The 16,960-nt window shown below is 42.1% G+C and overlaps 1 protein-coding gene and 1 non-coding gene across 6 annotated transcripts; both read right to left on the bottom strand.

The window, feature by feature from the left end:
• Positions 1-40: 40 nt before the first annotated feature.
• Positions 41-13,065, bottom strand: ano8a (anoctamin 8a). 5 transcript variants are annotated; one of them, XM_047589540.1, is made up of 18 exons: positions 12,548-13,063; positions 10,247-10,357; positions 8,715-8,847; positions 7,353-7,491; positions 7,127-7,223; positions 6,682-6,798; positions 6,413-6,540; positions 6,005-6,166; positions 5,310-5,462; positions 4,816-4,942; positions 4,512-4,567; positions 4,337-4,411; positions 3,348-3,845; positions 2,841-3,020; positions 2,565-2,756; positions 2,313-2,444; positions 1,911-2,021; positions 41-1,432 (listed from the first exon to the last, which is right to left on the bottom strand). In XM_047589540.1, exons 1-18 carry the CDS (start codon positions 12,732-12,734, stop codon positions 782-784), a joined length of 3,249 nt encoding a protein of 1,082 aa, XP_047445496.1. In that variant the 5' UTR covers positions 12,735-13,063; the 3' UTR covers positions 41-781. The 5 variants fall into 5 exon arrangements, with proteins under 5 accessions (XP_047445496.1, XP_047445497.1, XP_047445499.1 ...); XM_047589541.1 differs by having other exon boundaries at positions 2,841-3,017; XM_047589543.1 differs by having other exon boundaries at positions 2,841-2,981.
• On the bottom strand, positions 5,682-5,754 carry trnak-cuu. Its single transcript has one exon. It is a non-coding gene; the product is annotated as a tRNA-Lys (tRNA).
• Positions 13,066-16,960: the final 3,895 nt, after the last annotated feature.

Here is a 16,960-nt window from a genome sequence, read left to right as displayed (position 1 = left end):
GTTTGATGTGTATGTATTTGCAAATAAGTATATTAGATCATAATTTGGAATTACATTTTTAATCCAGGTAACATATCGCCCCAGCAGCCTGCTCAGACACATTAATACAGTGATATTTATTAACACAGCCAGTGCATCATCTCTTGATGGACGTTTATTCAAGTGAGAATTATTTGCATCATAGAAGTACATTCACTAATTTATGTAGTAAAATAATTCATAGAAAATCAAAGTTAATAAAAATAGATTACTTTTTTTATGGTCACAGTGAATATATCTGACCTATTGCGAAAGAATACGATGGCTCTGAGGAGTGCTTCACAACTGAAAAGACGTGATGGACGTGTAATGCATGCTCGTGATGCAACATGCATTTAATACAGACATCAAAGTGAGAGAAACCAACCTGGAATGGGACGCTGCTGTTCATGTCCTTTTGACAAAAGGGCGCATCGGTGACCAGGTCCAGGATTTCAGGAAAAGATCCTTCACATCAACTTGTTCTTGTGGTGTTGAAACCAGGCAGACATGCAGTAGTTTAACCTTCAGTTAAGTTTACCCGAGCCCCGTTTAAGGAGTTAGGCTTTCTGTACATTTTTACATGGAAGCTAGATAATAAAGTGTTGATAGATACAGTGTAATGCTTTGTGAGAAGTTGCATCAGTAGTATCAATACTTGCAGGCTCTCCTACTCTGCAGGGGCATTGCGCTGCAGTGTTGCCTGAACATCTGTACATTGATCTTCAATATTGAATATTATACTGGTAAAGTCGAGGATTTATTAGGTCTTTGAGTTTTCTAAATCAGTCACTTGTCTCGATTCTCCTTTATCTGACTCATTAGAGGGTAATTCCTCTGGGGTTGCGTCAGCCCTGTGAGGTTGTGCATTAGCTGCTTGGCTTGGTGGCTGCGTCCCATTTGAACACACCACAGTTCCCTCTGACTTGCTAAAGCTGAACAGCTTCCCAGGACTAAAAGTCCTGTTGGGGGATTGTGACCTGTCCTGGCCACTGGGGGGAACCGAAGAGGTCACGGTTGAGCCTTGCGTTGCTCCAGCTGCCACTGCTGGCTCCTTTTTCACCTCAGGTGACTTCAAGAACTTGAGAAAACCAGGGAGCTTTGCTTCACCCCCTGTTGGCGACTGGGCTGGTGAGCGTGACGTACCAGAGGAGAACTTCCCCTGAAGAGGAATGATCTGCTTTAGCTTCATTACGTTGTTGTTTCCCAGAAGGGAGCTCGGTCTCTTGGGCTTGTCCCCTTGCTTGCTTCCCTGTGCTTTGTCGTGGTGGTGCTGGTGCTGTGTGTCAGCCTTGTGGTAGTCACTCTCCTGACGGGCCTCGGCCTGCAGCTCGGCCTGACGCTGAAGCTCCTCTTCTTCACGCCGGCGCCTGAGCTGCTGTTGGAAGTGCTGTTGGGCCTGCAGCTCGTGCTTCTAAAAGGGATGCCGTTTTAAAATGAAAGTGGAGTCACAGAGAAAGGTATAGTGAGCAGAGAAAGAAAACGGAAAAGGGCATCAGTGCAAAGAGCGCACAGCACAGACAGTTTAGCAGTTGAAAGATTAAACAAAAAGGAACCAGCTGGAAACCTTTACACTTAACTGTTCTGATCTTTGCTCGTAGCTGTGATTGTATCTACATAATACAAATCTAGGACATCATAAACACACAAGGCCACCGGTGTGACATAAGCGGCGTGACATAACACTTTACAGGCCACGTAGTTAGACACATAGTTACTTCTTACTGACAATCAGAAAAGGCAGCACCAGCGTATATTTTAGGATAATGCACACCAGGAAACGAAGGGACATAAAAGGACACATATAGAAATACGATACAAACTACAAAAACTGCAGCCAACAGCAAGCCTTACGTTGGCCGAAGGTCTTTCAAGCTATCACACAGCTATACCTTGAAAGCTTCCCTTCGTCGGTACTCTAGCTTGGCCATCTCTTCTGCTACCCAGCCAGGGATATCAGGGATGGCAACATGGATGACGTACTTTAGGAGGATTGCAAAGTGCTGTAAACCACCAAGACCACAGAGGGACAGGCTCAACACACGGTTACATCAAGGCAGGTTCACATTCTTTGTGTGACTTCAACATGACATCTCATTCAAATACCAAAAACTCTTGTGAGGTTTTGTGTTCATCAATGAACCTGAATTGAAAATGAGGTATTACACGATCACAATAACAAAAAGACATGCATTTGTAATTTGTAATTCTTTTGTAATATTTAGAAGCACCGTTTTGGGAATTTCTACTTCAAAAAAATTCAAAGGTACGTTTGTTGCACACACTACAAATACCTCCAGTAAGACAATGGAGATGATGGTCATCTCAGGACTCAGCCAGGGGAACAGACGCTGGAGCTGCCCACACTGGCCAATCAGGTAACAGTTAACTATGATGGCTATCAGGCCCATGGCTTCCATCGCAGTCTGTAAAGAGAAACAGAGCGAGATGAACTCAGAGGCTATCAGATGGCCCCGGCTACGTACACATGGTACATGAAACGCTGCAAGGCTTTGATGACATTTTCCAAAACAAAACGCGCTGACCTGCCATTGTCCGATGTTCTCCACCCTCTGTCCGAAGGGTCTCTGCAGGCCGGTGCACAACTTCAGGGCGTCACTGCGAATCTCGATGATGTTGTTGATAAGGGCACACATGGCCGCCAGGGGAAACGCAGAGGAGAAGAGCACCACATAGCCGAACTGAATGAACATCTCCTGGTAGTCCTGGAGCGTGTCCTGTTGGGGTCAAATATGACGAAGCGGAACCTAATGTACCAATACTTTCATTCACGATTGTATGAGTTGACCGAGATGACCTACCTCATATGTCTGCATGCAGCTCTCAATCTCTGCCTGGGTCAGAGTGACAGTTTTGGGTTCTTCAGGCGGATCGATCCACGACTTCTTGTTGTCTTTTTCCTCACCTATGTTCTTTCTTCTCTGACAGAGAGAGTCAGATTCCTTTGGAGAGGACACAGTAGCATTCTCCTTGGTGTCCTGCTAAAGTAAACACCAAGACTACGATACTTTCACTGGTAACTACTAAAACATCAAATGTTCTGCAGTATTTCAGGAGATGTTTAAATTGATGTTGATAGTTTAGCTGTGTACTAGAGGAATGAAATAAGTCTATGCATACGTCATATAATGTGCTTTGTTGAAGTAGCATGAATTAATAATGAGAGATTTTTGTGACTTGATGAAGAAAGCAAAGCGGATGTGGTGGTTTTAGACAAACAAGCTTGTTGAGGTGGACATTTCTGCAGTGCGCAGATAAAAAAAGACCACGCAGCTGCGGTAAACAGGTGAAATAAGCAAAGCACATACTTGAGACAGCAATTCACAATCGCTGTCCTCGTCGCAGCTGTCAAAAATGCTGGAAGGATCCATCCCGTCCTCTACCAGCGTGGGGCTGTCCTCCAGGAAACTGTCATCCACTACCTGGGTTTCTGTTGTGACATCTTGATAGTCGACCTTCTCCGTGAAGCTGACTTTACGGTGCTTCATGGCACTGTCACTCATGTCCCACTCTTCCTCTGACAGCCTGAACCCAGCCTTCAGGTCCCCCCTTCTCTTTGGCTCAGGGTTACCGTTGGCAGCGTGGCTGACGGGGATCCCTTTGGGACCCAAAAAGGAATAGGATGTCATGGAGGCCTGGGCCTTTCCCAGAGCGAGGCGGCCGTACTTGAGCATGATGGCCTGGAGCAGCTCCCACAGCACCTTTGGGGTGAAGACACCCAGCTTGTTTTGCTCATACAGGTAAGGCTGGAGGACCTCTTTGATGTTCTGTAGGAACTGGCGGAAAATTAGAAGAGTAGCTAGCATCTGTGAGGAGAAGGAGACAGACGAGATGCAGTGAATTCAAGGACAAAAAAATAATTTTGAAAGTGCATGTGTACTTCAGTTTCTGAAATTACACCACTATATTTACACTGTTTACACTGGAAATAAAAGATATTCTAACAAATTAAAAGTATTACAAGTAGTAAAACTTACTGTTGCTTAATTAATAGAAAGATTCCTGAGGGCAGGACAACTAAGGGAGCTAATGCTAAGATGGAAAAACGCTAAACCTGATAACTTTCATAGTGATCATTTCAGCTACAATGAAATCAAAATACTACTGCTTTGAAATTCATAAGTATTTTGTGTGGTAAATTGACTTCATTAATGGCATTGTGGCATGTGTCATGCCAGTTTGACAAGTGTATCGATCACTCGGGAGGAATCAGATAACATTCAATTGTCACTTCTGCCAATTTTGCCACTCAGTATTTTCTCTCTTTGTTTGCAATACAATCAAAAGCTGATGTTACCTCCTTCAGCCGTTCCATGTCCTTGAGGTAGAATCCAATGTAGAAAAGGCTAAGGTAAGAATTGATGAATTCAAACTGTGAAACAATAATAATAATAATAAAGAAACATTACAAGAACTCAGTCAAAATACACAGTCTGATTTTAAGCCCAAACAGAAAAGGAAGTATGACTTACAAAAACCATCTTGATGATGAGATTATTCTCATAGGCACTCTGAAGTCTATAGTTCTCTGGATGAAGAGATAATAGGAAACGAATTACTCAGCGTGCAACGTATTTTTCCTTTAACTGTCTCATGCTATAACAGAAAACACTCAAACAGGACCCAGCCAAACAAATAATAATAAGAAGCCCAACCGTTATTTAATCATTGGCAAAGACAGTCCATTTTAATGTAATTTCTTGTGAACTAAATGTTCTGTTACACTTCAAAGTGATGCTTATTTTTTCCCCAGATCCTTCATTTTGTGTCTCTTACCCATGTCGTTGAGCCAGTAGGCAATCTTCTTATACACTTCATCACATATGGTTACAGTAATGGCCAGAAGTATTTTAGGAATGAATCTTGTAATACTTGGTAGCTCCTGAATCTCCATCACCACTTCCTGCAAGGTGAATTAGAAGGATAATACATTTTTAATAAGGTCTATTCATTCATATCTCAAGTCCCATGACTATTTTTAGAAGGATAGTGAATGAATATGAACCTGCCAAGAAGTTCATTAGAATGAAGTCTACTTAACTTTTTTTTTTTTTTGAAAATTATACAATTCACAACTCCTCAGATTATACTGTTGTCATGGATCTTGAACTGGCAGAGCTGTTCTTTCTTTCTTTCTTTCTTTCTTTCTTTCTTTCTTTCTTTCTTTCTTTCTTTCTTTCTTTCTTTCTTTCTTTTATCCTTTCTTTTCACTTACTTTTAACTTGTAATGCATTTCTATCTGACTTCAGGGTGTACTATGTGGCTCAAACCTGCAGTTCCAGGCAGAGGAGCATAGCGAGGAAGACAAAACCGAGGCAGAGGATGCAGATGGGCAGGCTGACCAGCCATCTAAACAGAGCTCTCTTCCAGGGGGGGTAGTAGAACTCCTCACAGCCTGTGATGGGGCTGCAGCGCTTCACTCCCTGCAGAGATAGCAAACATGGAGGAACAAAGGCAGGTCAGAGAGAGTGTTAGAGATTTGATTTGTGACTGAAATCAACTTGTCACATCACCATCTTAACTGGAAATAAATTGGAAATGATTGTGAACATGGTCTCCATACTGCCTGCAAGATCCAACACTTACAGTGGTACTTATACTGTATGATGTTTGTATAGTTTACTAGCACTACCAAAAAGCTACGCCCAACGTGGGGCTCGAACCCACGACCCTGAGATTAAGAGTCTCATGCTCTACCGACTGAGCTAGCCGGGCACGGAGCACTGCATTCCAAAGGCGTTTCAAATCGGCCCCCACATTCTTTCACTTGTAGGCTCTATTCAGCCCTCCTCAGACGTGCCTCCTCCCATCCCCCCACCCACTCCTCTGAGCACGTGGAGCATGAAAGACTCCTGAACGCTGATCACCATTTCCTGGTGTTGCGGGCCAATCCAGACGCTGCAAAGTTGTGCAGGTGATCACTGCGCAAGCTCACGCAAGATCAGGCTACGGCTACAGTCCTCACCCTGAACTGAGGCCTGGGCTCCTCCAAGGACTCGGCGGGGGTGTCCAGAGTGCCCCACCTGTAAGCCAGCTCCGCCTCACGCCTCTTCCAGCGCTCCAGGAACAGAGTTGCCCACACAACGTTGAACAGGGCAAAAACCACACAGCAGACATCCTGACTGGTCTGTGCAGGAGCATAAGACACACATTTATTGCTACTTCTGAAAATGTGCCATGCAGTATTTAGTTGTTTCATAAAACACTCCCGACTCTACTGCTTCCACTTGTTGTGAGCCATTTCGTGAAAGGCAAAATGACAATATACACGGTACTAATCAGTACACAAAAACAGTGCTTTGAGAGTTTTTTTGAGAAATATTCTGTGTTTTAAAGAAGAAAAAAATCATCGTTTAAAACAGGCATGAGGTACCTGGTCGGCCTCTGCTAGTATCCAGAGCAGGAAGCCAATGACTGCAGGGTAAAGCATGGAGTTGGTGTAGAAACCCAGCCAGGCGAAATACATCCCAATCTTCACTCCAAAGTAGTCACAGATATCATCTACCAATCAAAATAAAACAGCAAACTTCGGTGAGAAGGTGCAACAGGTTTGAAACAAATTGCATATTATACTAAAAGGTAGATTATGTTGGTTACTATCCAATGAAATGTTCCTCAAAATAAAATTGGGACATTTCCTACCAAGGGGCTGCCTTTCACACACAGCTTGGACCCAAGATGTCATCAACTGGTTGAGTATCCTCTGTTCGTGAAGAGGAAACATTTGTTGGATCACTCCCCGAGCCACCAGCTCTGGAACTAGACAGGACACATCAACTTACGCATGGTATCTAGGTGGTACTTGGTCAATGTTGGCAAAGCTTAAAAACACTATAATACATCCCCCTATGACGCTGCATCAGAATAATTACAGTGAATTAGCTTTAAAAGGGCAAATTAAAAGTCAAGTAGGGTCTGCTGAAGTTAACTGATTTATAAACAGATGTACTTAATGAACATCTCACTGAAGTCCAATCAATTTAAACTAGTATTAATAGAAAACGTCATATAAAATCTACTACCGAAAGCAGTGGTGCAATATTGTAAGAAATTTAAGAAGCACTTAGGAGCATCTGTAACAACATACTGATTGGCTGTCCTTCCAGGAAGTGAATGTTGTGAAGCATCTCCCCCTGTTTGGCTCGCAGGTTGTCCAGCCAGTACTTTATAATGCTCTGACGCTCCTAAACAAGATCAGAGGTGCATATGGGAAAAATGACACACAGCAGTTAGAGTCTAGATTTATTAACTGTGTAATATTTCCAACATTTTAAAAATAGTGACAAGTTTGCAAAAGTTGTCTAACGCCTAACCTGTGAGGTGAAAAAGCAGAACTCGCTCTCTATGTTCTCATAGATGTTGTCTTCTTCACAGGAAAAGCGCCGCATGCCACCACCAAACTGTGGTTTAACAGTCTTGTACATGCCCATCTGCTCTGCTCCTCGCAGTAAGCTGAGGGTGAGGACAGAGAGTCAAATGTAAAACTAGAACTTGGCAGAGGATGGACAGAGGATGTATCGCAGACTAAGTGCGTGAATGCCTCAAACACAACCAATTGTAGCTCATACAACACCGAGCGTGATTTTGTGTGAGTCTGATTTGGCTCTAATTTGATATCTTGCTGAGAGTTCTATTGAGACTAATGTGTGTGCATTTACCAAGACATTAGTGCCATGAGTCAGTTAGCTTAGTTTTAATTAGTAAGATGGAAAACAGGCTGCCTGGTCCCGTCTGAAATGAAAATACACTTGCTTACCAGAACATCTAAAACTCTCCCTCGCAACATGTCTTACCTTGTTTGGTAACACTGTAAAGAAACGCACATGACAACTTTGTGGTGTTACTGGGTTAAGTTTCAGTTTGTACACAAAGGCTTCCTGGAGGCAGACAGTCAAACTAGCCCACACATGAGAATCACGTGTGGTTTTCAAATGATGGGCTTTGTCTCGAAAAAGATCCAGGACAGTTTTTCGCTCTGCCTCTGTAATTATATTTTAAAGGTTACAGACTATCTGTCACAGGGTAAGGGTAATGTTGTCAAATGTTGTCAACAGTGGGTGTAGAAAATTTTCTACACATAGATGTGACTTGTGAGGCCGCTGGATAGCTGTGTTTTAAGCCTGACAACGGTCATTCCTTACTTACACCACAAGAATCATCTACCATCAGGCTAACTACAAACCTAGCTACACTGACTACATGCTAGCTTTTGAATCTCCTCAGTCTGTGGCTTCTGTTTTGCTATCAGTGCTTTTCTGCTGCACATTATATGGGTCACACAGTGACACACAGATGGTCCATCATTTAAAGTATCTTTACCAAGTGTTTTTTAAAAAAATAAATAAATAAATAAATAAAATCCCTGCCCTTTTCCGTGCGGCACTGTCCAGATGGATCTGCGTAACAGGCCATCTGGTATGTTAAGTATTAAATACATTTCATTCATGCAAAAACACATTTTAATCTTAAGCTAGCAAAAAAGGTCTCTTCACCAGTTTTATGCAAAGTCCAACATTAACCTTTAGTGATAAATCAGATGAAGATGAACACAAAAACAATGTATGAAGGTTATGCAGTAAAATTCTGGCGCCCAATGTCAAAATGCTGTTAGATATGTCATCACAAAGACACACATGCAAGTACACACAGTCACAGTGTGCTTTTTGGAGTCTTACTTCTCAAACGTTGTCGTAATGAAGAAGGCGTTTGCCTGGGTGTGTTTATGCTGTCGAACCTGAATGCTGACCTGTGGGATTCCAACGCGAATCTGATTCAGGAGCCACAGCAGAGTGTGGTCATCTATTGTGTCTGGGGGATGGAAAACACAGTTTCACTTTAGGTTTCATAGAACACTTTTCACCATAAGCATCCACAGTAAATATTAGCATCAAAACACATGTTTTCAAATTACACTTCCTCTGCCCGCATTCACTGGAATTCCTTGCACATGTTGCGCCCTGTTTGCCAAAGGCAGATGTTGACCGTCAACCACTGCTCACAGCTACCGAAAGAGTATCTGCGGAGCTCTGGGGTGGTGGTGAATGTGAAAGGTTGCTCCAATTAAACCCCTTTATACATATATTACAAACATTTTTCAGTAGCTTAGAAGGATGGACTGTGGCCCAAACTGAGTCCAGACTTCAGAATTACATCCCAGTTACGCACATTTTGTGCCTCATTTTACACTAATAAAATCCTCATATACCTGAAACTGAACATCAGTAGAAAGCATTAGGGATTTGGATCCACTCGAGGTGTAAATAATAAAAATCTTGAGTTAGCTATTTTGCTGCAAATATATCTTATCAGGCGTTGGCCCCTGTAATAAAGCCAGAAATGAGACGTTTTCTCCTTGTGTTATGAGAAATCCATCAAAATGTCTTGTTTTGGTATGTTTGTGGATTGGATATGACAGAATTTGTTTTGCCTCCAGATAAGGACGATGACAGACTGTCGCATATTTTAAACTACAGATTGTCACTGAAATATAATATATTCTATTAGTTGATACAAACACATGTATGTGTAACATGGAGTGCATATGTTATGACTGCGTATAATGATTTAATAGATGTGGAAAGGCACCGTTTTTTATTTTTTTGTTTGTTCTGTCGCACAAAAACTTGCATGCACACACGAAGTTCCATTCAAAGCATGAGAAATGCCTTAGTGTCTAAGCTTTGAAGTTTCAAGTTTGTGGCATGTAAGCACAAGAGTGTCCGTGCCTGAATAGTCACAAGAAGGAGACATTACATTCTCAGGTTATTCAAACAGCTGTTGAATAGTGCTTCTTTGTGTTCACATAGAAGGTTTGTGTTGGAGTCCAGACAAGTCTTGACATTTTTGTTTAATGCTTATAGTCTGTTATATGGGCATCTCTAAAACAAATCATCTTGAAATTTAAGACTATACATGCCAAAGAGCACCCGTGTACGCAACCTAACTTCTCTTTTTTGCACTATTAGGTGGGATTTTTACAATGCCTGTGTGTAGGTTTGTGACTTCACATTTCCTGCCCACTGCCGCAACTTCATTAAAAGATCCATGCAGGCGAGACTGGTCTGAGGCTACATGTACTCTAAATGGATGGCATCTAATGTCCCCAGAGATCATTTTTATCTGGCTGGCTGACAAAGACATTAAGAGAGCTCTGTCCCCTCGACAGCAAGGCCTCCACCACAGGGCAAATGAAGACGACTGGTCGTACCTGGGAATGTCATCAGGATGTCACAGTTTTCGGCGGGAACCATCTTTAGCCAGGACTTCCGAGACATGATGTAGTGTCGGGCCTGCAGAAGTCGCTTGCCAAACAGTTTATCTGAAAGGAAGAAAGGGTAATGTGCATGTGGGTTAATAATCTTTAAATAGAAATTGGGCTTAATAGAATGGGCGTGTGTGGATAGAGAGAAAGGGAAATGGAAACAGATGGCAATATTTTCCCATCAGGGTGATTATGGACACAGATGATAGGTAAGTCATTAGTATCACTCTGACGCTCGCTGCTGACATAACTTCTTCAACATATTTTTGCTCTGTCATTTTGACAAAATGTCCGAAATATCCAAAACGCTCAGCCCACATGAGAATACGTTACATGCAACAAACAAACCGATGATCTGCAAACTGGGTAAACAGTCACTGACAGAGTCTGTCTCCACCAAATGCAAACAAAGCAAGTGGCCTGTGTTTACTCAGCAGTGTTATCCCACTTGTGCATATATTTTAGCGATATAGTGAAGTTGAAGTCATCACTTTTGCTGCCTCTTTCGTAACATGTTGGTTTCCGCTCACTCACGCTTTGTGTCCTGCAAAGACATTGTCCACGGTGACTGACAGATCTCTTCATTGTTCACTGAATTATGCTGTGACACCGCCTCAGTATGTGTCTGTGATGAGGATCTCTGAATTATAACACCATCTACTTTCGGAAAATACCATCACTCTCACTGAGAGAGCTGTGTTACAACATGCCGTTTCCGGTTATTATGAGACGAGGCAGCGCTGCCGATCAATGAGTCTGATTATTCTGATATGCTTTTTAGAAATATGATGAAATAAATAAATAACTGATCAGTTCTGTGTGTGACTATCTGACAGGGTTTATGATGAAGATAAGGACGCGGCCCATGTCCACTCACTGACACTGGCTGCTTCCTCTTTGTCCTTCATGGACTGTTTATTTCAATGTCCTTCAGAGCGGCTGACGCTCTGGTTGTCAGTGGTAATCATTTATTAAAGCCATGAGGTAAAAGACATGTAGCTGTATTGAACATGCACCTCTTTAACTATTCGGAGAAACATTATCATCACACGATTTCATATCGTGTGGAAATGCAGCAGAGCCGGTGTAGACAAAAGAACTACAGCCTACTAGCTATATTTGTATCCTTGCCTTTGCGTTTTTAGTTTGTGGTGAATCTAACAGACCACACTGCCATGTTTCAAGCTTCCAAATATGGGTCAGTCGATATATTTAAAGGTACCGTTTATTAGTCAAAATACCATTTAAAACCATCAGTCACAAAACGCGACCACATTATTAACCTACATATATGAGAAAGGAAAGAAAACAGCTTGGTCAAATCTGGTCAAGTCGTGTAACCCAACACAGACCAGTCCACTATGTTCATCACAACAATTTAAAAACTCAAACACATTTTAAGAAAAGTGCCTCTCAGCACATCTGTTTATAGTCAATTCACATATACATTGTGGGCAATTCTTGCTATTATCAACATGGTCTGTGGTGGCTGTTCTCTCAGGATACCGTACACAAAAGTGCACAGCGGTTAACAGTGAGCAGCCAGTTTTCCAACAAATGGAAACAACTCAGTAAAAAGGCATTGTTAGTCAATCAGTAATATGATCAACAACTAAACTGAAAGTGTGTACTTAGGATGACTGCGCAAACGCACGCAGACATAGGTAGGATATTTAAAGAAGACAAGAGGCCCTGCAACAACAAGGCCCCCCAAAGTAACCTAAACCACCAGTGAACACAGTTACAATTAAGTGCTGCTTAATAATCCTCACAATGCAACACCACTCATTTGCTTACTCACCACTCTAGGTATTTACAATACTCACGTCCCCGTGAACTGAGACAAAACGGACACGGCTGACACCTGAGCACGGTCTTTCTTCTGTCCAAAGTATAGAGTGACAGAGCCCGCCGGGACATGCGCCTCCTCCGCATATGACTCGTGCACCTGTGGACCACAAAGCCCGTCTCTTCCCCGGCCTGTCTCAATCGGAATGCGCACCGGACATAGCGGGAAAGAGGCACCGAGATGAAAACCCCAATCACACACAACTGACCCCTCATGTCTCCAGTGAGTCATTCAACGAAGTCTATTAAGCATCACTGGCTGCACCACATTCCCCGTTCACAGTAGCCTAATCTCCATCATCCTTTTTCTTTTTTTTTTCAGTAAATGATATCCAGCTCCCTCTGATCTCACTGTGCGCACAGACGCAACACATTTTACGGCTCTCCGCTGTTACTCACCGAGCACACCGGACGGCGTTAAGGACATTTGCTGCTGCTGGTGGTTGTTGGTCCTGTCCTGCTGCTCGCTTGGCACCGTCCTCTCCATCCTCTCCCCTGCCCCGTCTCTGTCGTCGACGTCTGCGGAGCTGCTGCTACTGTTTACAGTAGCGTCGGTATCAGCTGGTGCGGAGCCTGCCGCTTGCATGGTGGTGCACAAATACCCCAGGTGCTGAAGGGGGCTGGAAGACAGCACTGCACAGACAACTCGACACTCGTATTATTTCATGGCCATCGTGTGTAAAAATGAAAGCCCCTAGTGTATCACACAGATGAGGAGGAGGATGAGGAGGAGGAGGAGGAACATGATCATGGCATCTACACGCTACGTGCAGCGGTCGTGACAGGATGACGACAGAGTTTGGGGGACACCTAGCTGCCTGCCTACAGGTCCATAAACAATGACACATGTGTTTTGCAGGTTCACATGATGCAGAGCTGAAGGTGACTGCACATGTCCTCTGTGACTTTTCACATATTTAGATTTACCGTTCGTCAGTTAGTTGTATGGCTTTATATGAGATCAGGATAACACAGAGGCTTAAAATATGCTATTGTCAATACTTTCTTCTTAGTCACAAATGTCCTATGTATGTGTTTCTGTGCATTGACTGACGGTGAGGCACACCTTCAGTTGCCCGGTAGCTATTAGCATTAGCATAGGTTCTTTCAGGAAACTAACCATTTTTTAATTTTGTTTTTTATGTATCTTTCTTTCTATTAAATTAATTTACATACGTGTTTAAAATAACTTGCCACATTTTAAAAGTATTTGCTCAAACAGCCTCCCTGAGATTCCCTGATTAAAATCAAGACAGCGGCCCAAACACCGATTTTTTTTTAAAGCAGAATTTTTACGCAGTTAATGAAACACATGTTTATCCAGAAGTTTGCAAATAAAAAGATATTTTCATAACAGCTCGGAGCATGTTAAAATGAACTGCTATCATACGGCTACAACCAAGAGGTAGTTAGCATAGCTTAACAACAGCTTAGAAACAGCTGGTTTGGCTCTGTGCGACAGTAGCAAAAAATGGCAACTGTAAAGACGAAAATAAAATGATAGAGTAAGTATGATGCATGACACAGTAACTGGTCGATTAAAGACAGACACAGTCATGCTAGCTGTTTCCTCCTGTTTTCAGTCCTTGCGCTAAACCGAGCTAGCCAGATTCAGGCTAATCTCATTATTATTCTCCAGGCAATAAACTGAATAAAAACATCTCCGGAAATATCAGTCCAATGATTGAAGTAACAATAATTTCCAGATTGTTGTTAAAATTCTTAAACATTTGGTTTCAATTAAATTAGGAACTGACTGTCAATTGTGAACAAGGGTAACTGTATGCATTGTCTGCTTTGTAATCTATGGTTGCATTTAATTGTCACAGAATGATAGAATTTACATATAATGGTACTTCAGTAACCTATATTTTATGCAAACCCAGGCTCTTTGCTCTTTACCCGGAATTACTCTAAAATACTGGTAGGTAAACAGCTTGACCAGTTCAGTAAGACTATAAAAGACTATGGTAGCCTAAATGTACGAAAGTGTTCAGTCCAGCAAATTTGGGCATTCACTAAATATATTTATTTGTATCAGTTGTTCATTAACAACTTCTGCTGGTGTTGCCATTTTAAGGCACATCTGTCTGTCTGCCACAGGTTCTAAGTATCAACACGTGGACAAGACAAATTATACCTTGGAAGGTGTTTTGTGTCCGTGTTTCACTGCACTGAGCAAAATGAGCAAGGCACACAATTAACAGGGAGCTTAGAAAGATGAGTTTAGGGAGAACACGAGAAAAGGAGATATTCTTCAAAGTAATTACTTATTCTTTGTATATAAATACACTTGTTGCTTAAAAAGGAAATAATCCAGTAAATTCCCCTCTGTGGTATATATTTACCTCCTGCTTTTTACATTGCTGTGCCTTTCAAGCGATACATGGCTATGGGCACTAGATGGAAGCAGTAGACCAGGGCTGGGCAATTAATTTCTACAGGGGGCCGCATGAAAAATCTGAACTGTGTTGGAGGCCAAACCAAACGATAACTTGAACGTTATTCTGCTCAATGTTAATTTTCTCCCATTGTAAAAAGCAGTAAATTATATATGTTGATAAGCTGCTACTGGTAATCAGAAACATAAGAATATTCTGTAAATAGAGTTTTGGCGTAGGTTGAAGAGGAAAATGAAACACAATCGATCTGTAGTTTTGGATATAACGCATTGGAATGTTGGAAACTTTGTCCTCTTTGGAAAACTTCGGTGGATCATATAGCTACATGAATTATTTCCTGTATCTCAATAAATCTCAATAAATGTTTAACCCTTTAAGACCTGAATGTCCGTCTGCCCACAAAGAGAAGCTTGCTGTATTTGAATTACCGTAATCCCCGATGGATAATATTCAAGTTGCGCTTTCTAGAAAAAAATGCTGCCATTACGGTAATGATGACGCACCGCTGCTGTCGGCTGCAGGTTGGGGAGCAACGATCGCGGAGCCCAAGCAAGAGAGAGTTGTTTGAAGGAATTTGTTGGTAAAAACAAAGTTAGTTATACCCTTGAGATGTCACGAAGGTCTTCCAGGCAAAAGCACAGCTAACCAGTGTTCACTCACAATGAATACTGTCAATAGCGCAAACCACTGTGACTTACGGTAATTTTAAAATCGGCCGCTTTGACGGACGCCAGCGATCCGTTCAGGCTTTTGAGGGTTAATAGATGGCAAGAAGCTGTTTCAATCTTACTTTTTTTGTTGTTGACGAACTAAAAGTGCCATGACGTAAATAACACATCCTGGCTCAAAATAAAAGCAACACAGTCGTATTGCATGCACAGTTCATCTGTGCTCATGACTGACGTACCGCGGGCCGGACGGGAATGCCCAACGGGCCGTATGCGGCCCGCGGGCCGTAAAATGCCCAGGTCTGCAGTAGACAGTCTGATGCGCAGGAGATGGCTCAGCCTGCGGATTCATTATTTAAATCTGATCCCCCTGATCTGCCCCAAAAGACGAATTGGTCTTTGATGGTTTTACAATATGTACATTATATATTCCCTTGTGTGTCATTAAAAACAGTAGTCATTTTAAGATATTGAAGAGGCGAGGCTTTAGGATGCCTAAGGTTTAAAGTTAAAGTTACAGTTTCTCTAAATTCCTGCAACAAACAAGTGACGTTTATTTTATAGTTTCGACATTACACAACAGACATGTGGTCAGTACAGAACTGAGATTAAAAAAAAAAAAAAAAAAAAGACTAATGGAAACATACACGTAGATAAAATCTGCACAAAATTTCCGTCCTCTATTTTTATTGTTTCAAATGAAAACGTGTGATTCTTATCATTTATATGGGAAACTGCAGAGTCAGAAGACCTTCCAAAATTCCCCCCATTATTCTAAGACTTTATCATTGTTTTTTGATGTGAGGTCAAGTTTCCTTGAGTGTTATTTCTCTTCGTTTTACCTTCTGTTCAGGACTGATAAGCTCAATTCTTTCAGTTCACTTGTATCCAGGCCACTTGTTTTTATGCTGCTTTATACAATGACTGACGTCTCTTAGTGGGTGTGATGGATCAAATCAAATGACTGCTGTGGCTTAAGCACTGTAACTCTTGCTTAGCAAACTAGTTCATGTGTAATCTTTATATCCCTGCCTGTGGGATTAGGGACCTCTGCATGTGATGGATAATCAATGATGGATCAATAGGACACCGCTTCAAGTGGTTTTGGTTCTACCTCTTATTTCTAAATGTTTCATTGCCAAGTTGTGTATTATACTCAAAAAAAAAAAAGGTTTTGATTTTTCTCTCCACCTGTACATGGAGCCTGTCACTGAACAAGCTTCTCTGCCTGACTATGGTGTTGTGTAGAGGATGGCATATACAATACAGTATTCATATTTTGTTCAATGCCAGGGTTTATTCAGTACTGTAGTAAAACCAAACCAAACTTAAAGCTCCAGAATACTGTGTTGCTGAACTCAGATAAACTGTTTGTTTATTTGCAAAACTGAGGCTACATTAGGTCGAACTGCACAAGCAGTGATTAAGTAAAGCCAACCCATCCTCTTACAGCAATTAAAATGATACATGTTTTCCTTCAGAAAACAATTCAGCCGAAAGGGGTCAAGGTGAAGGTCAGGGTTGTGCTGAAGGACTTCAAAACAAAAGGACGTCAACTGTTGGGGGACATTTTCCATCCCAGCTGTTTCCAGCAGCAACGCTGCACTGTCTGCCCGAGAAAGAGAACGAGTTTCACCTTGTGATGTCTTTACCTGCCATGGGGCAGTGAGGGGGGCCCAGCAGATAGGAAATGCAATTAGAAGTCACAGTAAAGAGGGGACATTAGCGGCCAGAGACAAAAG

The sequence above is a fragment of the Mugil cephalus genome, chromosome 7 (genome assembly GCF_022458985.1).
Source record: "Mugil cephalus isolate CIBA_MC_2020 chromosome 7, CIBA_Mcephalus_1.1, whole genome shotgun sequence".
Lineage (NCBI taxonomy): Eukaryota > Metazoa > Chordata > Actinopteri > Mugiliformes > Mugilidae > Mugil > Mugil cephalus.
Note: the sequence above shows the minus strand (reverse complement) of the source record. Positions and strands in the feature narration are given on the sequence as shown.

Bases quoted from the DNA above. Each gene is read 5' to 3' on its own strand.
- ano8a (XM_047589540.1), bottom strand. From the start codon at position 12,734: ATGCAAGCGGCAGGCTCCGCACCAGCTGATACCGACGCTACTGTAAAC. The intron at 10,358-12,547 runs GTGAGTAACAGC...TCTTCCTTTCAG, and splicing joins AACGCCGTCCGGTGTGCTCG to ATAAACTGTTTGGCAAGCGA. The intron at 7,492-8,714 runs GTAAGACTCCAA...CCTCACCCTCAG, and splicing joins ATTACGACAACGTTTGAGAA to CTTACTGCGAGGAGCAGAGC.